The sequence below is a fragment of the Cryptomeria japonica genome, chromosome 11 (genome assembly GCF_030272615.1).
Source record: "Cryptomeria japonica chromosome 11, Sugi_1.0, whole genome shotgun sequence".
In the NCBI taxonomy this organism is placed as follows: domain Eukaryota; kingdom Viridiplantae; phylum Streptophyta; class Pinopsida; order Cupressales; family Cupressaceae; genus Cryptomeria; species Cryptomeria japonica.
The window spans coordinates 5,730,897-5,753,715 of NC_081415.1; the positions used below are offsets into that span (position 1 = coordinate 5,730,897).

Here is a 22,819-nt window from a genome sequence, read left to right on the forward strand (position 1 = left end):
TCTAAAACCCAATTTCAAAACCTGCTGATCCATTTCACATCCTGGATAATAAAAATCAAATGGTTTTGGAGTTTTCTAAAATGCATTGTAGATGCAAATCAAGAATTAGAGAATACCCACATCAAAAAATAGTTGAAACCTAGGTTGATAGGAAATTTTTCCCGCTCTTCATTCTATGCTTGTATAAAATCCCAACATTGACAACATTAATGCACGATTTAAAACCTAATTTCAATACCCGCTGATGCATTTCACTTCCTGGATAATAAAACCCAAATGGTTTTGGAGTTTTCTGAAATGCAATGTGGATGCAAATCAAGTATTATAGAATACCCACATCAAAAAATAGTGGGAACCTAGGTTGATAGGGAATATCCTCTATTCTCCATTCTACGTCTGTATAAAATCCCAACATTGACAACTAAATTATGATGGTGCTGAAATAGAAAAAGGCAGAACAGACTATAATTTGCACTTTGAAATGTAATTTAATGCTGATTTGCAACATGTTTACAAGTAGAAGTTTGGTTAATATGGATCATACCCATTTTCCATTCCAGCTGTGAGAGCGTCATATTTCTCTTTGCCCTGATCATAACTTGAAAAGTTGAAAACATGAAGAACACCTCCAAGGCCTTCTGTAATAGCATATCATGCCTATTTCTTACATATTTTTGCAGCTTCCTCTCTCCAGCTGTGAGACCATCATATTTGAACTTGTATTGTTGTTTCTAGAAATTATTTCTGTATATTATGTTTCAGTTATGTTTGAAATGAACATTATGTTAAGAGATTCTTACTACATAGTCGCATCACTGTATTATCATTTTACAAATTTTCTCTTAGAATATTTAATTTCACTAAATATTACTCAATGCACTATTTGTGTCTCCTCCATTTGAAGTTTGAACATTGTGCTAAGCTGTAGACTTTTTAGCATGTACATATCTGATGTGTTCAATCACTTGTGTGTTTAAGATTTTAATGAATCCATACATATTGTAACATGCTTGTAAGATAAATTTATTGTGATAATTCAACTTTGATATGCATACATACCAGCCAGTAAATATCAGACTTATCAAACAAGAACAATCATATCCATTTCACCTGTACACAGCTGCCTTAGTAGATATAGTAAGCATCTTGTATTCTAATTTTTATGTGTTCCATCTGAAAGATTTCCTCTCATTTATGTGTTCAAAACTTCAATCACTTGTGTTTAACATTTTAATGAATCCCTACATGGTGTTATCAATTCCACAGTATCCTCTCCTTTTAGAAAAGAGTAGCCAGTAAATATGTTGTCAATTTGACAGTATCTTCTCTTTGATTTGACTTTTTAGTCAAGCTCAAGTGTTCTTCACATTTAGCACAAAACTCAGAATATAAGCACTTATCATCTGTCAAAAAGATTTTTAATTTTAACTATGCTTTGCTATTGGACTCCTATCAATTGTCAAATTTAGATTCAAAGTTTAATATAGATTGCCACACTTGATGTCATGATCTTTTCTTATGTACATTCTCAAAATTGAAACTCTATTCACCTGCAATCTTTTTAACAAGGATGTGGATCCATTGAGGCATTTCTAACTTCTTAAACACAAAAGTTTGGTCTCTGTCACTTTATAAGTACAGGCAAGGTAGGCAGTAATGTTTGCAACAATGAATATAGCCCTAAATATTTGTTTCTTATGGATGGAGTCAATACATGCAATGCAATAATGAGAACCTACCAGACTGACATTTTTTACTTTAGCAAATAAAAAAACTTAGAATCCTAACATTTTTAAATTTCTTTACCTGTCTAAGCATACAGCAGATATGTTACCTATTTATTTCTTTTCAACATGCTTTAAGCAAGTTTTAATCTCTATATGTTTTTGTAAATCTGACTGAATTGATGTGTTGTCTGCGTTGCGGTTTGTCTATCACCATCTACAAGGGTGTTGAATGGAACCTTTGTAACATATTTTGCCCGTCATTAAGTTTCAACCCAGATATTTGATGTATTTGGAAGTGGTCTATATTTCTCATTCTTTTTTAGTCTTTGGAAAATCTGTTATTGGAAAAGACATGCAAAATGGAAAGTATTACCAGACTTACTTTACATATTCAGGAAGTCAGAACTTTGGGTCCTGGTGTTAAGTCTATAGAGGTCCTTATTATTTATTCTATAGGAGGTGAAGTTAAAGGAACATTTTATTTTCAGCTGCCATATTTGGGATACATGGATGAAAATCTGAGTTCGTACAATTGAACTCAGACGTTTGCAGTGAAACCATCCATGTTATTCCTCGCGACATACTTGATTATTTGTTCAACACAATTACAAGCAGACTCATGGGTTTTAAAGTAATCATAAACTTGATGTTCATAAGAGTCAGCTTCACAGTATCCAGCATATCATTTAGTATAGTGGTCTAATGTCATGATACAGTTTGGATCAAAACAAACATAAATTACCTTAGAAAATCACAGATACAGTTCACATGTAAAGATAACATCATATTCAGTTTTTGGAAATTAAAAAGCTGTAAAACACCCATTGTCCATGCCTGCCAATAATCTAATCAGAAAGTGTACAGAGCTTTTCATATTGAAGAAATATTACCAAAAATTCAATGAAACAAACACATTATTATCATACATTTTGTGAATTCTGTTTACAATTTTTCTAAATTTGATGATTACCCCAAGAAGAATGGTGGCATGATAGTTTACGAAATTCATTGATAAAATGCATACTTAATTTCAATGCATTCACTGAAAAAGCTTTCTTTCCTCCATGTTTTGCTATTTTTATATCATCTAAGTTTACAAGTACAATGTTTACAGGGCCTATCCTTCTAGATCTTTCAACTATATGGAATTATGAACACCCAACCAAGGCAGCTGCAGCCATCACATAAGCAGATGTGCAAGTAGCCTTCACCAAAATGGTGGCCCCAGGGGATGCATACAAATTAGATGTTCGTCAACTGTACAATTTTTTGAATGGATTTTTTCAAATTGTATAGAATGATACAATCTCAGAGCAGGTCGGTATTGGTTTTATTGTTATTTCCATTCAGAATCACTATCAACTACAAGTTCTGTCTATTTTGATGCTACTTTTCAGTTTTAGTGGTTATTACCATTTGAAACAAGTTTGTGTAAACCACGTGATTATGTATTTGCAGGTATGATGCAGCACACAAGTTGAAGTCATCATGTCTTAAAACTCTTTTGTTAGGACAAATTATACAGATGTTGCACCTTACCATTAAGGTTAGACGATGGTTGAGGCCTCATCAATCAGGATGGTCACCATTATCTAATACCATGGGGCAGAAAAGCCAACTTATGCAGACAGGTAAAGAAATAGCTGTCACTATGAAGCTATAACATAAAGATCTAAACTCCAGATTTCAGGTTCGACAACTTTTTGATTGGGGATGTCAACAAAATATTATATTCTGTATTAATTCATACGAACTCAGCTTATGGCAATTTTAGTGAGGGAGTTGTTGATGTGTATTTTGTACACCACCAAACACAGAATAAAATACCCAAAAGGTACCTTATCCTCTCTTGATTAAAGTCTCCGAATGCTGAAGATGTCGCAAAAAGGATCAATCGGGATGACTTCAAGGTTCTTCGTTGTAGGATCTCTACATGTGGATAAGCACCAATGGTCGTTGTATATGTTGTTTCTTCAAGGGGTCTTACGTACTTTCAGAGAAAGCTTGTCCGTGTTACTCTCTTTTCGACTGCAGGAGTAGGATTTTCCTAACACTAACAAATTTTCAAAAAATGTCAAAAGGGATAAGGGTTTCAAGGAAGGGATGCTAATCTAATCCTAAGAATGACTCAATGAAGGCTAGACTTGGTAAGACTACCAATTTCAGTATCGCCATGAAATTACAACTCTACTGGAATTGATGCAATCTTCTAAGGTGATTCAGTAACTTTCAAATCATCAAGGATATAGATACTATCATAGAGATACATATCAACTCTTCCAAAAATGATTGAATTTTTAAGCAATCTCAATATTTCCAGTTGACCACACAAGGCGTCCTTACAATCAGTAAGAAGCTCGTGGTTTGGAACGTGAATCTCACCAAAGATCAAGCACAACACTTAGTCCTTCAAACTTAAACTTAAATACTACTTCAACTGAGAGTGATTCAAGAAAGTAAACAATCATGAAGATAGCCACAAGTATTGCAATAAAACACCATAACTTCAATATTTTATTGATCTCAAAGCCAAATAGACAACAATTGTTCAAAATTCTTTCTTCACTACTCAAGCTTACTACACAATAACTTTCTTCTCTCTAAGCTCTCTCTCCTTTTTTCTAACTTCTAACTATCAAAATGAAAATGAGTGAGGGTATATATAGCATCCTTAAATACAATGAATGGCCCAGATCGAAAGAAGATCAACGGCTGAGATTTTGACACCTAAACCCTAATTAGGGTTTGTTACAAAAAGGTCCCCATTTAGATAAACATCATTAAATGCATAGCCAATAATTAATTGGCACAAATATCGAGGAAACATAGACCAATAGGAATTAAGCTGCCACATCATCCTATAACAACTTTTCATCTAGAATTTTGTTCCCTTTCCTATGCTCTTTCTTAGCATATTCAATGAATCTGGACATAGCTCTCTCGATCTCAGCAATGGGAATCTCAGGAAGATTCTTCATTCGTTCTTCCAAGTGAAGGACTTGATCAAAAGCAGTGAGAAGAGCTGTCTCCCATCCAGGTTCAAGTTCTTTGGTCTTCTCAATCAGGAACATAGTAGTGTACATCTGATCTCGTTGCTTATCTGTGATGATGTTCTCCTCTTTGCAAAAGATAACCTTGACTCTCTCCTCCAACTCTTGGATGTCCACATCTATCTCAATCTCGATCTGCCTACCAAGAATGGTACATAACACCTCAAACACCTTACCTTGAATTGGATGAATGATACCTTCAACTTGACTACATCTGGTGTTGATGTCTTCAAAAAGGACCTCTTTCATCTGGAGCAGAGCTGACCACTGTAGGAGATTATGGGTTCCTCCATCCATTATCTTTTCTTGTGCCAGAATCCGTCTTGGTGTTTGTCTTATCACTTGTAAGACAGGAATGATAACATCTCTAGTGTGAGTGAATGCAGCTACAGTTATCATTAGATTATGAATAATCTCAAGGACCTGGATAGCTTGATGAACTGTCTTCATCATTCTCATTGCAAATTCAACGGCTACCATGTGGGATTTATCAATCCAAAAGCTCATAAGCTGAACCAAGCTCTTTACCCTTTCTGCCTCGCCTACTGATTCAAGAGGGAGTGCCTGTAAAGGGGATACTGCTGGATCCTGATGTCTCAAGGGCTGATTGAGATGACTAAAATAGCTTCTCCAAGCACTGACCTCTCTCTCAAGCTTCTTATTTTTTTCCATTTCTTCTTTAAGTTTGTCTTTAAGTGCTTCAAATGAATCGGTTGCTTCTTCCATTGCTTGTTTGGAGGTAAGTGGACCAAGCTCAAATGTTTCTAAGTCATATTCATCTACCAGAATCTCACCCTCATATTTGTCCACTACTGGTGTAGCTACTTGCAATTTCCTGGATCCTGTCTCATCTCTAATTATCTTGGACATCCTTGTGGCCTTCTTCTTTTCCATTACCTCTTGAGAGTTTCCTATAAGGCTTTCCAAATCAAATACATCTTCTTCCTCTTCAATCACAACTACCCTTGTCAGTCTCTCTTTTAACCAATCCGGAATGGCGGATCTTGTTTCCCTTACTTGTATTTCTTTAAGCAGTGGTCTATCCTCTCGGAAAGGAGATGTCGCTTCATCATCATTCTTCTCTTCATGTAGCTCATTAGCATCAACTTGGGGAGATTGACTCGTCGACTGCTGAGGTGTCTGTCTTGCTTGTCATTTTGTACCATGGATTCCATAGATTCATCAATTTCATATACCATCTTCCCCTGATCTTCTCCTTGATTTGCCTTCTTTTCATGTCGAGAAGATGTGCTTGGTGGCTGATCGGGGTTTGTTTTCTGCTTCTTCCTGGTGGGTTCCCTTTTCTCGGGTTTTTCTTTCCTCTTTGAGCCTTTGGAATGAGAAGTATTCTCACTCACGCTTGCTTCTCCTTCCTCTGGTCTTGCCTCCAAAGTGAATGTCATTGATACATTCTGCTCTTTCAACTTCTGATGTTGTACATCCACCCATCTGTGAGTGCATGATAAAACGGGAGCCATCAAAGCTCTCAAGTTTAAAACCTCGAGCTCATTCCAATCTATTCTTACTTCCTTGTCCTCTTTCTCATAGGATGACTGGAGGTATCTACCATTGTCCTGGGCTTGATCAGTTACTCTATAAATTTTGCATTTCCTGATGAGATCTAAGGGTAGCCTAGAATGCATCTTTCTTTTAACCTCTAAATCACCAGGGAGATTCATCCAAAAGTCCTCCACCTGAAACTCATGCTTGTACTTCCTGCCGACTGTCTCCTCCATATAACCATGAGGATCAAAATTCTCCCGCGAGGCAAAGAATGAGAATGAGTATAAAGATAATTCCTTCTCTGCATCTTCCAAGGCTTGAGTGTTAGGACACACCTCAACTGAATTCCCGAGTATGATGGGCACGGGAATTCCATTTCCATGCTTGTGTCTGGATGCCTTCGCATAAGCTGCCAACTGTCTAGTCACCTCAAGTAGTACTATCCTGTCTGTTGGGTATCTTGGCAACATGTAAGGTGGTGAAGGACACCCATGAACTCTGATGTATGTGAACTTTTGAAACTGGATGAGCCAGGTGCCATACTTCTTCACAAGGTCCTGTGCATCTAGAGACAGACGATTGTGAATTCCTCCTTGCAATATCCTAGTAATGTTCATCGTGAAGGTGTCATTGACTAACTTGTAGTCACTTCTAGGTGGATGATGCAGATGAACATAAGAGTCACAAACCCTCATTTCTCCGAGTCCTCTTCCGATCACTCCTCTGTGAGGTAGCCCTGCATACTCGAAACTCCTGATTAAGGCATATATAACATATGAGCTCATGTGGAATGATTTGGTGGGTCTTAGCCTCCTCAACTGCACGTCCAAACAATTGCTAATAATTCTAGCCCAATGAAGCATTCCTTTTCCTTGGACTATCATTTGAATGAAGAAGAACATCCACTTTTCGAAGAAGAAGGCTTGAGGAGCCCCTCTAACTCGATTGAGCAAAGTTATCAAATCTCTGTATTCCTCTTGGAAGTCGATCCTATGTGGTCTATTGGGAATCTTGTTCAGGCGAGGCCGACTCTTGAGCAACCAATTCTTATTGATGAGATTCAAACAAGTCTCGGGATCATCTTCATAGATTGACCTGGCTCCTTCTAAGCTTTTGTAAATCATATCTTTATGGTCTGGAAGATGAAGAGCTTCGCTTATAGCTTCCTCTGAAAGGTAAGCTAAGATGTTCCCGTCTTTGGTTATGATCGTCCTTGATTGTGAGTCATAGTGGCGGGCACACTCGATCATCAGCTCATGACACTTGACTGCGGAAGGGAAACCTGCCGCCTTGATGATGCCACTCTCGATTATCTTCCTTGCAATAGGTGATGGCTTGCCAATGTAGGGGACCTCTCGAAACTTCCTCACATTGAAGTTTCCTAAGTTGGTGTCTCCGATATTACTCCACTTGGACACGATCCTGGTCTCCAATTCGTCGCTCCTCTGATCTTCCTTGATGAGAGCCTGCCGACTAGTAGATCCTCCGGCTTTGGGGGTCGCCATTTGATTCCTACACAAAAAATTTCAAAATTAGTCTTTAAGCATCATACCTTAAAGTGTAGAAATTAAGACTCTTCAAAGGGAAGATTCAAGATATTAATGATAAATCTAGAATTCCCCATTTCTCAATTAATTATGAATGGAATCAAACTTTCAAGTCTTAGACCCTTTTCTAAAAAAAAAAAAAAAAATCTCTTTAAAACAAGCCTTGAATAAGAACATCAAAATGATTCCCCACACCTTCCCTTGAGTGCTTAACTATAAAACCTTTGGAAAATGATGAAAGAAGACCGGATTTTGCTGGACAAGAGTTAGATTATGGTCCTCCTTTGTATGAATTACGCCTCCACTAGCCTTCAAAAGAGCTTCACCCTCCACTAGCTTTTCAAAATCTGGAAATTATCCTTCAACACTTAGCAAATTCTGGAAATTTAGCCTCCAATCTGCTGGATTTCGCTCCTCAATCTGCTCCTCAAAATCGCACCTAGAAGGAATGAATGAATGATTTGAAATTTAAAGCAACACTCCCCCTTTATATAGGGCGCTCACCCTAATCCCTTCAAGGCCGACTTGGCAAATAAGGGGTAAAAATAAATAAAAATTCCTTGAAAAGGTGGCCAACTTGCCTATAAAGGCATAATAATGATTTTGAGCGCTCATTTTGTATTTTTTAATTTTTTAAAATTAATTTTAATGCCTCCAAGGTGAAATTTTTAATTATTTCAAGGCCTAAAAATTAATTTATAAAATGCCTTTAATTAATGCGAATTTAATTTAATCCTCCCAAATATTTCGAATTTAGCAAATTTGGTGATTTAGTACAAACTGGAAAATATCAACGTTTGATCAAGGCCTAATGAAGTTTGCTAATGATTTCGCCCTGGACCCTCTGGGAGGGTCAGGAGCGATTTTCTCAATTTAGTCCTGAATATCTCATACCTTGACTCCAAAATCTCTTGGAGGGTGAATTCATACCTAATTAAAGTCTTGCATTTCAAATTTTGGTATTTCGCATGAGGAATTTAGGTGAAAATGTGTATTTCGCCCTGGACCCTCTGGAAGGGTCAGGAGCGAATTTTTCATCCTAGGCCATAATCCACCTTAGCTTGATCATAACACTCTTCCAAATCGATCTCCAGGGTCCATTTCCTTGTATCACTGAGTTAGCTTATCAAAATTTTGAAGGAAGTAGTGCATTCTAGGGAATTTCGCTCTAGACCCTCTGGAAGGGTCAGGAGCGAAATTCATAATTGGGCTCAAAATTTTCATTTTCTAAAGTTCAAAACCCTTCAAAGCATTCCAAATAGGCTTTTCCACTGAATTCCGGGCTTTGTTTCATTCAACTTAGGAGGAAAAGGGTGATTTTAAGGTTTTTCGCCCTGGACCCTCTGGAAGGGTCAGGAGCGATTTTTCCTCCTTAGGCTAATTCCTTCATCATCTTTCGTTGAATCCTTCACTCATCGCTAGGCAATATTCTTCCTTATTCATTCCACCCAAGTTTGTCTTGTTTCTGCAAGGTAAAATAGGGGTTTTTCAAATTTTCGCCCTGGACCCTCTAGAAGGGTCAGAAGCTATTTTCCCTCTCTGGCCTAGAATCATCAAATTTTGAAGCAAACAATTACTCATTAATGGTCTTAAAGGTCATTTCTACCTTAGTGCATCCTTGCCTTAGCAAAAACTTAGAAGGAATATGTTGATTTTATGATTTTCACCTTGGGCCCTCTGGAAGGGTCAGGAGCGAACTTTGAGTTTTTAGGCACATTCCTTCATTCCTTTAGCTTCAAATCACTTCTAAGGCATAAAACATCATGTCCTTCTCCCACTTAAGTCATGAATAGCAGGATTTTGTCTTGAATTTGCAATAAAAGGGGAGGACTTGGAAATTTCGCTCTGGACCCTCTGGAAGGGTCAGGAGCGAATTTCCATCTTGGCTTCAAAACTTTCACTTTCAACAATCCCTCTTCACTTCAAGGCAATCCAAACATCGTTTTAAACCCATGCCTAGGCTCATCTTCGCTCAAACTTTTGAGGAAAAGACAGGTTTTTTGATTTTCGCCCTGGACCCTCTGGAAGGGTCAGGAGCGATTTTCCCATTCTAGGCTTGGTTGCATCTTCTTGATTATCCAAATTATCTTCAAAGGACAAAACATACTTCCTTACATCCACTCCAACAACAAAAATCGTTTTGATCTAGCAAGAAAAAGGTGTTTTAAGAATTTCGCTCTGGGCCTCCTGAGAGGGTCAGGAGCGAATTTTGCAATTTTGACCAAAATCTCTCACTTTTCACTTTGAAACTTCTTTGCTAAGTAAGATTTCATCTTGCACTGTGCTAGGAATATGATTTCATGTCCAAAAAAGGCCAAAAAATGTATTTATAAGGAATTTCGCTCTAGACCCTCTGGAAGGGTCAGGAGTGAAATTGCCTTTCCTGGGCAAAACTCCTTCATTCTTTCATCTCCAAATGTGCCTAGGGGTTTCAACATGTTCTCTCCACCTTTCATCATGCCTTTGATACTCCAATTCGCCCAAACTAAGCAAGAAATGTCCTCTACTAAGATTTTCGCCCTGGGCCCTCTGGGAGGGTCAGGAACGAAATTTAGGTTTTAGGCGAGATCCTTCATCCTTTCAAGTTGAAACTTTCTCAGGAGGGTAAAGGGAGTTGTCCTTGTTTCACTCATGCCCAAAACTTGACCTTTTTTATTGCAAGATAAGAGATATTCAAAATTTCGCTCAGGACCCTCTGGAAGGGTCAGGAGCGAATTTGCCTTCCTTGTCCAAAATTCATCATTCTGCATGCTTCCAAATCTTCAAATGTATCAAGTGACGTCCAATCTTTATTCCAAGAGACCCTGCACATAAAAGGCTAGCCAAAATCAGTGACAAATAAGCTCAAATAAGATTTTAGCTCTGGACCCTCTCGAAGGGTCAGGAGCGAAATCTTCATTCCAGGCTAAACTGCTCAATTTTTAAGTTTCAAACCATTTCACAGGGCAAGGTTAGATCATTTTCAAGGCCAGGAACCAGTTTGCAAGTCCACTCAAAACAAGAAACTGTGTTTAGAATGAAATTCGCTCTAGACCCTCTGGAAGGGTCAGGAGCGAAAATCCTCTTTCAGGCATCATCTTTGCTCTCCAAAATCGATCAAATCCCTCTCTAGGCAAGAACACATAAAATCATCTTCAAACATGTCAAAACTTAGTCAAAATTGTGAAGGAAATCCAGTCTACAAAGAATTTCGCCTTGGACCCTCTGGAAGGGTCAAGGCGAAATTGACATTTTCAGGCCCTTGATTCATTTCATTCTCCATTTAACCAAATCAACTCCCTTTCTTCACTGACCACGCTTAGCTGACTCAGACTCAGAAACAAACAGGACCCTACCCAAAAAACTTCCTTCAATCTAGACTTGACCTGAGACCTATTCATCCTGCCCCTGACCTAACCAATTTGACTCTCCTGAAGGCATGTTTCATTCTGGCAATCTTGAATCTTCAGGTAGACTAACAATTTCCCAAAATTTGGTTAGACTTACTTAGCTTGAATGAAATCCAAAAAAAAAATGAGCTTTCGAGGTTTAGCCTTAGTCCAGCCAGCTCAATCAGACCACTCACTCACTCAAAATCCTAAAAGAAGAGAGAAAAACAAGCAGAGAGAAAAACAAAACCAAAAGCCAAAAGAGGGGGTCCCCATTCTAATGGGGCGATGTGTGAAATGGTCACAACAGGAGTGCAGGTCAGCTCAAATTTGGCTTCACAGAGGCAAACAGAAAATCTGGTTATAATATATCCGAGAAAGACTTCTGATGTGGTTCTTCCATGTTGTCTGCTAAGTTTCTTCTAATCAACATGTCTATTAGTTCCCAATAGTTAATCTACCACAGAGCGGGTGAAAAATTACAATAAATTTCAGGTCAGCTGAATTAATGATAAATAGGGATTTTCAAAATTAAAGATGCAGATGCTGCAAGAAGAATAGAGTGAACAGGGTACTTCTTTTTCTTAAACTCGCCTCAGATTATATATCCATTGAGGGTTTCAAAATTCATTTTTTGTATGCATTTAGCTTCCTGTTCGTTATAGGTTCTCTTCTTTTCTGAAATGAGGCTTAGACATAATATTCAGAGCCAGATTTCGGAAGTTTCGGCATCCTTTGAATTCAGATTTTGGAAAGTTCTATTTTCAGAAGGCAGTGGTGACCTTCTTTGCAAATAAAAATGTTCACTATAGTTATAGATGATCTACTCAGCAAAATGTCTTGCATGTTTAGAATTCAGATTTTAACTCTCTAATTCACATATTATTGGCAATTATGACCAAAATATTGTGGTATTCTAGGTTTCAATACCACATATTTGTTCAATCTGTCTGTGGAGCTGTAGCGGTTGAAGGAGTGGTGGGTGCAGGACTGGAATTGTTGGAGGTGGTGCAGTTGGATGGCAGATTTTTATTATTGCTGTACAGTATATGTTATCAGGTGTTGAAACCCTCTATATTGCAGTGTTATCTGTGAAAGTAAGGGGAAATGTTCTGCACCTATTCCTTTACATTCGGTTAAGAGCAGGTTTCTTTGAAACTAAAACCCATCCGGTGGTAGGGGTGCGGCTACATCTCAATATCATGGGTATTACTCCCACCTAAAGAGATGCCCTAATATCTGGGATCAATTGAAACAACCAACCAGGCAGATCATGTATCATTCCTCCTTTGTTATCTACCAGAAAGTGAGCACTACATATGCTACTGTCTTAGGTTTCATTTACAAAGTTCTGAGAGCAAAGGGCCGGATGAATTCTCAAATAAGGCATGCTTGACACTCGATTACAGAGGGTTTCTACCTACATCTTTACCACACTTACACAAACCCTAAATACATTACGTAAAACATGAATTTAAAAAACACAAGCGAACAAAGGAAGTGAAAGACTTCCGCCCATATGATCTACAAATGATCTGGCTGGCCTAGGGTTTCAAGGAAAAACAAAACAGAAGGCAACCGTAACAATTAAATGCAGAATGCCAAAACAAAGGAAGCGAGCATACCTCAAAGTCTGTAGGAGTGTCCATGCTCACCTTTTTGGTAGTACGCCCTTCTGAATTTCTGAGAAAATCGCCTTTCACCGCCCTTGGCCCAGGGCTCTCTATTTATGTGGCCGGTGGATGGTTTGTCCTCACGGCAGTGCAAAAATTTCCTCTCCAAAAACAACCACGCCACCTGTCATGTCCCCTTTCTAGAGGGGACATCAGAGACGGAGGAGTTGGTCTATCATTGGAGTCTCATAGGCTAGCAGAGGTTGATTGGGACTCATTCAATGCATATAGTGACTGGATTTTGGCTTTTCTGGCAGTAGTAGACCAGTTTGGAGCAGTTCCTTGATTTTAGGAGGCAGTTCCTACATTTTAAGAGGCAGTTCCTACTTTTAGGAGGTTGTGACAGCGTCCAGGGTTGGGGTTCCATGAGACCATCCCTTGGTTTCAGTTTCAGGAGATTTGGGTGTGTTTCCTAGTTTCTAGGAGCATCCCTAGATTTTAGGGATGAGACTGCCAATTGATCCATGATTTCCAACATCAGTCACAGACAGGTGACAGGTTCAGTTTCAAGCTTTTGGTGTGTTTCGCGCTTTCTGTAGCTATTTAGGTTATATTTTTAATATATTTAAATATTTCCTAAGTTAACGTTTTAATATTTTAAATAAGGCTATGTCTATAGCCATTTCGGAGTAATAAGGGGTTTTTGGCTTCATCTGGATTCGTATGCCCATGTGTTATAGCTCGTTGGAAAGGTCTGGAACTTTTCTAAATGATTTTCACTTGCCAGGGTCCTTTTGGCGCTTGGAGTTATTTTATATTGAAAAAGTGGTGTTTTCTCTATACTTGGGCGCCCAATATTGGAAAATATGACTTTATATTAAAGCGCACTTTTCATATATCTTTAGGGTTCGATTTCGAAGGAAAGAGATATAAGAAGGAAACCTAATTTCTCATTATCTTTTACATATTGAAAACTTGTTTGGTGCGATATTGCTCTGGTAGAGCAATTCTTCAATCTGGGACGCAAACCCCATGATTGGTACTGGCTGGGATGTAGCCCTCAGCTATTGATTGGCAGTGGATTCTTTTGGCATTGGCATTATTGGTCAGAGTGTATGCGCTATTCCTTGTGGAGATTCAGATTGCTTGGTGAGGGTTTCAGCAGGGTGGTTGAATTTCCCAACTCGAGCGTGATTGTTTCAGCTTGATGCCACCATTACAGCAGGTACACTATACGCTGGAAGTGGTGAAGACTTTCATTCAGCCATAGCTGGTGTTCTTGGTTTGTGTTCATCATCTACCCTTCAGTTGGTGCCATTATTGGATGTAAGCACATCCCCAGTGCGTAGGGAATAATCTAGATATTATAAATCATAAATGTGCCTAGTACGATTTGTATCAATTCTGATTTAATTGAATGTTCTTGCTTGTTTCAGTTTCCTTCCTTATTTGCTGTTCTTTATTCATTACTTGCTTATATATTCAAAAAAATACAAAAAGAAACCAAACATTCTGCAACTTCTCTCTATTCTGTAAGACCATCAACATAAATCACAGGAAAATATAGTTTATTATTTTAAAAATTACAGCAGATCAGCAAGGGGATCCATCAGGGATCTTTCACCACCCGCAAGTGTGGCAAGATGCCCACGGTGCCAATCAGCTGCCTGTGTCTCTGCTGCTACCGGCCAGAAAGAAGCAGCCAAGCAACCAAGGAGGCTGACAAATTTCCAGCAACGAAATATGATCATTTCGAGTGAAAAAGCCCTCACAAGGAGCCTATCGGCTAAACATCCACTTAAAACTAAAATCAATAATGAGTAAATATTTACAAATCTAAGCCTGCTGAATTAAACCATATTTGCTGTGTGCTAGTAAGGTATTTATCATCGGGGACTAAGGATAGTATAGGCTACCAAATGCCAATAGAATCTTCAATACATATGCCGTGCTGCTGTCAGCAATCATGTTTCTACAAAAGGCGTGCATTAATTATAATTGTACTTATGATGAATTTTCAGAACAATTGTTAAAACATTGTTGTACCAGAAAAGCACAACATATCTACATATTAAAGTCAAAAATGATAAAAGAAATTTACATTTTCCCTGGCCAAGATTCATTAATAATGCTAAAAATTTGCAAAAGATTGATCATTACTTGGACAAATTTTCAGAACAATTGTTAAAACATTGTTGTACCAGAAAAGCACAACATATCAATATACTGAGTATAAAATGATAAAAGAAACTTACATTTCCCCTGGCCAAGATTCATGAATAATGCAAGAAATTTGCAAAAGATCAATGACTGTTACTCGGAAAAATTTGGACAATACACTCAATTCTTCAAAATATGCCAAAAAGGGGATGGCAGCGAAAGCAAAAATCCTAGACCCATCAAACATTGATTCTTTATAATAAAATTCAAACTTCATGGCAAGGTCCAACAGAAACATGGTACAACGAATAATCAAATCAGACTGCACGTTTAACAGCTTTTCTTGTCTCATAGAGGCTCATTTAAATGTTGTAGTGAAGAAAAGCTACTTCTCTTTTATAACTTTATGAAACCTCAAAGTTTTCCTCTAGCTGTGTGCCAAGATTGACAAGAACCAAGCTTGATGTCTTGATCAAGCTTCAAGCGCTAATCTCTTTGAGAATCAACCCTCCTCTTAGCCTGTTGAGCCAAGCGAATCTATCTCTCTCTCTCAAACTCACGTAGCTCAGCTTTCTGAAGAAATGATAGTTTATCGAGGTACTTGTCACCACTTTTGTTATATGCATCCAACTCCTCTAATAAACCTTTCTCCTCCTTAAATTCTCCCCAGTCTTTTCTTGATTTGTCAAGTATGTTAAGCTTTCGTTTTTTACTTATCTTGTCAAGTAATGCATCCAAACCAGAAGAAGACGATGCTTGCATCCTGGCTTTTTCCTGGGCCATCTGGGCTTCTTTAGAATTGGGATCTACAAACATTTTTAGCTTCACTTGCTCCCCAGCAAATTCACGTACTTCACTGACCTACAATGATCAAATTCAAAGATATCTTAAAACCGCTAAGTGGTGGCTAACATTGTATCCACTTATGTGGACTTCAAAGAGAGAGAGAGAGAGAGAGAGAGACTTTATGCTAGAAATTGAGAAACGAAAAACAATGCCACAAAGCATACCCAAAACAATACTTTTTAGCACCTAATACTTCATGGTTAATGCTACAAAATAGAAAACCTTATAGAAAATAGCTAATAGGAAAATAGAGATCATTACAATCAATCCAGGAAAAGCTAAAGCAGATATGTATCTGTCCAGAAATAGATATCTGTCCAGAAATAGAAGTTATGGAATGCAATAAAATAAAATTCTAAATCAGCTTAAGTCACAAATATATCAAGGTTTCTAAAATGATAAAATTTGCCCATACGCTATCTAAATATGAAATTACTGGCAGCATATCCATTCCTTACATATCAAAGTAGGAAAAATGGAATAATTAGTTCCAAAATGATTAGAATTCACCTCTATTTTTCCTTCTTTGCCAACTGCATTAGCTTGCTTCACTGCTGCCAAAGCTGCAGCAGCAATTTTTCTGGCCTCTTCAGTTGCTTCATTAGATTCTTTGGACCGTGCTTCTGGCTGCATCTTTAGCTCCAGTTCTTCCCCAGGCACTTGTGGATTATTGCTGTTCAAATTCATCAATGCCGGCTTCTTTGGTGCCATGCCCAAACTCACCATCGATCCCTGTAAAACAGATGGCAAAAAACATCAAAAAAAGAAACAACAGAATAAGGGTGGTTTATGACCAAAAAAAGTGTCTACTGGAAACAAAAAATTCAAAACAACATTTAGTTCGAGCCAAGATACAACAACAATGAGACTTTTATGAGTAAAGAACTTTGGAAATGTTGCACAATACAAATACAAATTCATTTCTAGTCTAACTGCATTCTCTCATAAATTTCTCTCTATATTATGTTGTCTTGCTTTGCATTTCGACTTCTTGTCTCAGGGGGCGGGCATTACTTTATCTATATTCTTCTGTCCCGCTTTACATTGTAACTCGTTATGTCTCAAGGGTAGAGAATCAAATCCTTCAAATATGGCACCAAAAGTGCACTGCTTATCTGTCACGCCTGATTATTTGCATATATCTAAAAAATAGATTTCTGCAGAAGAATGTGTGTTCCATTCATCCTACACCATTATTCAACTCATCTAATGGTTGGCTACTGGAAGACTGAATCTATCACATGAAAATTTACATAGATGATGTTGAAAATTGATTCTTTTAAGGTTTCAAGAAAAACCTCTAATCAGCTGTTTTATGGATTTTTTCATCCCACAATTTTTTCACCAGAAAGTCACGTAGAAATCACCTACTCATGGATTTAAGACGTTTGCCCAACAATATTTTACAGTGATAATTTCTTCTGGGGAGGATAAGAGTGCCTTTTAACAAATGGATACATCGCTCAAGGAAAATATGTAGCACGTAGTGGCAAAACTTAGTGTATCCCAGAGAAATGCACATTATTTGAAGAACTGCTCTGAAGTCTCAATCTTATAATCGTAACCAAATTCTGAAAACATTATCTTTATGCTTGTGTAAACTGACACCCAAAAGTCAAATTCGTGTACTCCACAACTAAAAAACTTACTGGCACAGATTTTTGCTGTTTGGGCTTGTCCTCTCCTACTTTGGACTTTTTAGGAAAACTACTGGATGCCTTACTGGATCCATTACAGTTCAACTGCTCCCAGACAGCATTTATACCAGGCCTTCCTTGCTGTCAAGATGCATACACAACAAATATCAGTCAACTTTTTTATTCACAAAAGAAAAAACTAAGGATTTATTTTATAGCATAGATTGTGATTGTACTTAAAATGCAATAACATTTATCTAATGGGCATATATCAACATAGTATCAATAATTTTAGGTACCACAAAGAGCATAGGCAGATATATTCTCTAAAATATCTAACAAACTGTAGTAAATAATTTTACAAGCAACAATCAATGGCGACCAAACTACAAAATCATATACACTAGAAACACTCCAATTAGATGTTAAGCAGCGTTTCAGGGAAACACGCCTCTAATCCCCTGGGACACATCTCGGGTACTGGGAGCATTTCCAATATTAAAAGCATGTACTGTACTGGGGTGTCCCCTATTCCCAAAAACATCCAGCCTGCATTTCCTACCATCTCCTGTTACAGAAACCTACTTTGAAGTGTCTGCAACCTAATAAATGACAAGAATTAAATAACCCAAAAGAAGAACTAAAATGCCCATGATATGTCATTTTGTACAAACGTGGCACCAACAAAACGGTTTACTTCCATCATGATTTTCATTCTGCGATGCAGTGAGCAGCAACCAGACCAATTTTTATTCAGGGATTCAAGTTTCAACAGCAATAACCACATCTGGTGATTAGCAATAATTTTCAAATAATTTATATTTTCTTTTAATAGTAAATATGAATCACAACTGAGGAGACATGATAATCATGTCAAGACTTCAAAGATAAAAGGGTTATTAAGACCTTGCTAAGATAATGACAGGAATTAATATCTTAATATTAAATTGAAATATCTTAACCTAATTAGTAAAAAGTTAGCTCATACAGTCCCAATAGAGAGCAGACATATAAATAACAATATCCAAATATTTTGATAGGTAAAGCAGAACATCATTATGTATACAGATCACACTGCTAATCTAAAGGAAGGTTCAAATAGGTGCCTCATTGATGGCTTTTCACGTATTCAATACATAATCAAAAAATACAAATTTCTACAACATTAAAATCTTAGCATATTTTATATAATACTGAAATCCTGTTTCAAGTTTCATCCATTAAGAATTTACCAATCAATGTCACATAGTCACATTAAAGCAACTCCAGCACATTTTGACTGGATGGATTATTTTAATTTAAAATCTGTAGCAGTAATGCACTGTCATAACCTTACTATTATTAGTTTATCATTTAAATCTGCTGTTTCATATTCAATATTTTTATTTGTTTATAATGTTGAGGGGACAAAAATATCGTGACTGTATTCCAATGTTGAAGGAATCGAGTGAAACAACCAACATCACATCCCTGTGCTCTCGGCAACCCTGTGATGAAATCCATAGACAAACATTCCCACTTCCTGTCAGGAATTGGAAGTGGCTGAAGTAAACCAGCAGGGTATGTATGCTCCTGTTTATTCTGCTGACAAACAGGGCACTCTCTAACATACTGTAAAACATCCACCTTGAGCCCTTTCCACGTGAAGCGCTCACGAACCTGTCTGTAGGTTTTGAAAAACCCGGGATGTCCTGCCATCGGTTCATCATGAAAAAACCGCAATACCCTACTCCTCAACTCCGATCCTGGGATCAAGTACACTCTCCCCTTGTAGATGATCAATTCATTTACAACTGTATACCTGCTGCCCACTATTGACCCTCTATCACACCTGCAGCCCAGCTATCTTGGCATACTCTGCCACTATAATATGCTGCCAATCCTCTGCTATCTGGACCATAGAATTCAGGTGGGGACGACGTGACAAGGCATCTGCAACTACATTTTGTGTGCCTTTGATATAGGAAATATCAAAGTTGTAAGCCTGAAGTTTGCTGACCCACTTTTGTTGCCTGTCATTTAAGTCACGCTGCCCACGGAAATGTCTCCAACTATTGTGGTCAGTCTTAATGCAGAACTTGCTGCCCACTAAGTACTATCTAAACTTGGCCAGTGCATGCATTATGGCCAACATTTCCTTATCATAAATGTTGTAAATTCTCTCAGGTCCACGGAGTTTCCTACTCTCATAAGCAATAGGGTGTGTGTCCTGCATAAGCACCGCCCCAATGCCCTCACCAGAGGCATCACGTTGTAACTCAAATGACTTCGAGAAGTCAAGTGTAGCAAGTACTGGACATGAAGTCATGAGCTCCTTGAACCTCTCAAAACACTCTTGGGCCTTAGGAGTCCATAAGAAGGCACCCTTTTTCATCAAGTCTGTCAAAGGTGCCGCATGGCGTGAATAACCATTAACAAAACGGCGGTAGAAACCACATAGGCCCAAGAACCCACGCAACTGAGTAAGGTTCATTGGAGTAGGCCAATCTACAATAGCACAAATCTTCTCGGGATCCATCCGCACTCCCTCTGCACTGATAATATGGCCCAAGTACAATAACTCAGTCATTCCAAGGTCACATTTGGATTCCTTGGCATACAAGGACTCCCTACTCAGAATGCTCAAAACTATATCTAAGTGACTGAGGTGATCCTCCCAAGTACAACTATAAACCAACATATCATCAAAGAACACCAATACTGATTTCCTCAACTGATGTCTGAAGACTTTGTTCATTGTGGATTGGAAAGTAGCAGGAGCATTGGTTAGCCCAAATGGCATAACCACAAACTCAAAATGTCCATAATGACAAAGAAAAGCAGTCTTCTCAATATCTTGCTCACTGACACTAATTTGGTGATAGCCTGATCTCAAATCAATCTTTGAAAAATAACAGGCCCCATGTAATTCATCTATGAGCTCATCAATATGCGGAATGGGATATCGATTTTTGATCTTCCGCTTATTAAGGACCCTATAATCAATACACATCCGCAATGTGCCATCCTTCTTCACCAAAACAATTGAAGAAGCAAAGGGGGACTTACTAGGCCGAATATGTCCCATGGCCAGAAGCTCCTGTATGGTTTTCTCTATTTCATCTTTCAAGCGCTTCGGATGTCTATATGGAGTAATCATTACTAGCTTCACACCCTCCTCTAGCTCAATGATGTGCTCAAAACCCCTATCCGGTGACCTCCCTGATGGTATGTCACTAAAAACCTTGTTATGTTTGGTTCTCAGTATCTGAATGTCAGGATGATATTCAACTTTCTGAGCATCCTGCTGTATGAGCATGATCATACACTCTGCTGCCCACTCAGTCTGATCATGGCGTACAAGCCTCTCCATCTGCTTTGATACCACTGTAAGAACCTCAAAAGGCCCTCAACTCTAACAACTGAAGTTTAGTTGAACCTGTTGCGTTTTAAGTTTGTTCTTTGCAAATTTTTGAACAGCAAGTATGACTTTGACTATTACAAGCTCAAAAAAACAACTATGGGAATTGCTAGAAATCAATTATAATTCGATAGTAAACTGATCAAACCCTTATTACATTTATTTAACCTTTATTTATCCTCAATACATAAACAAACAATACTAGAGAGGAAACTGATAAATACCAAGAAATTCTGAAACCCCTAATTTCCTTCTTGTTGGTCATACACAGTCCATTATGATAGCATGTTGTAATTTATTCCAGACTGGCCCGAACAGCTTGCATGATAGCTTAATGGAAGAGTCCAGGCTAGGCGCACCTTCAGCTTAATTTTAATATATTTTTGCAACCCTCCAGCATGCAGATCGCAGCCTCCTTCAGGTGATTGGCGCAACTCCCAAGCAGCCGTACAGCCACCAAATAATATCCCCTTAGTGTACCTTTGTTTCCCTCTTGCTGCTGCAAACAAAACACTGAAGACTAACACTGACTCTCTGATTAATTAGCACAAACTTGGTCCCTGAATGAAACCAACTGAATAAGCAAGATCAACTGATATTTCACAGTCTCTGATGTTGTTGTACAAGAATCCCACGATACCTCCGATCACTACAGAAGAATCTTCTGCTGAAACCCTTGGCCAAAAACTCCTCTCAGAGCTCTGTTGCCGGGAATAATCATTATGTCATGTTATATTATGTTGTCGTCGGTAATTATGAGTTTCGTCTATTAGTTAGTTGTCCCGAAGGGCAGTCGGACGCAACGGTTGGTCACACCCCTTCGGGTATTATATATTGCATATCTTTCCTTCGAAGTCGGTAATTATGAGTTTCGTCTATTAGTTAGTTGTCCCGAAGGGCAGTTGGACGCGACAGTTGGTCACACCCCTTCGGGTATTATATATTGCATATCTTTCCTTCGAAGTATCATCATGATAGTCGTATCGGGGTGTAATGTTATAAGCACTTGATGTACATGGACTATTGAATTAATACAGAAACTGGTTCTTTAATATCTTTCAATTATGTTTAGTGTATTTACTTTCTGCATTTAAGGTTCACCTGTATGCGGCAAACATTTGGCGCCATTGCCTAGACATACTCGGGAAAGGACGGAGCAGATGGCGCACGAACACGATGGGCCTACCTGTTGGTGAGATTAATCCAGAGGCCGACGACACGCAAACAGAGCTCTACCACGGCAAAGACACTGCAACAAGGGAATTCTCAATCCTCCTTCAGGTGGCCATCGAGACCTACGTCCGAAGAGAGGCCACGGAGGCTGAAGTCCCAACAAGTGCCGTGTGGACCGCACTGGAAGTTAGCCCCACAGTAAATCGGTTGACGAACCACCTCCCCCGATTGCTTGCACAGGCATCACTGGCACAACGAAGTCGCTTGGAGGAGATTGCCCGTGAGGAGCGACGCCAACAAGTCCTCCAACAGTACGAAGAAAACAGTCGTCGCTAGGAAGCTGAGCGGGATGGCACGAGGCTGGGAAATTGAACCCTAAACCCCAGGAGGAATAAAGAACATTCTACATTATAATAATGGTGTCGTATTATTCACACAAATTGTATCCGACCGGATGAATTAATAAAGAAGTGTTCTATTTTCATGTATTGTTGCTATTTATGGGGATGTATGGGAATTAATGCCCAACCTATTAAACAAAGATAGAAATAAGAAAGCACAAACGGAGGAGTGGGAGGCCGCACAGAGGGCCTTGATTCTGGAACAACAAGTAGAACATAGACGGAGGCTGAGGCAACTTGCCGAAGGATGACCTGCCGAAGGATGACCTGCCGAAGGATGACCTGCCGAAGGGTTGCCCGAAGGGAACCAAGGAGGTGTCACGGAGGGTGCAGAAGCCGAGGAAAATTTCTAGGCGTCGCCAAAACACCGTAGGGTGAGAAGCCACGAAGAGTT

At 38.6% G+C, this 22,819-nt stretch overlaps 1 protein-coding gene across 1 annotated transcript in view; it reads right to left on the bottom strand.

Annotated features, from left to right (window-relative positions):
• Nucleotides 1–14,946: 14,946 nt before the first annotated feature.
• The window catches only part of LOC131036596 (uncharacterized), a 50,179-nt gene continuing 42,306 nt past the window's right edge, over nt 14,947–22,819 (bottom strand). The window contains exons 3-5 of the mRNA XM_057968502.2: nt 17,464–17,592; nt 16,325–16,546; nt 14,947–15,829 (exon numbers count right to left, since the gene is read on the bottom strand). Of these exons, the coding sequence (XP_057824485.2) occupies nt 15,506–15,829; nt 16,325–16,546; nt 17,464–17,592 (675 nt within the window). The 3' untranslated portion in view covers nt 14,947–15,505. The remainder of the gene's footprint in view (nt 15,830–16,324; nt 16,547–17,463; nt 17,593–22,819) is intronic.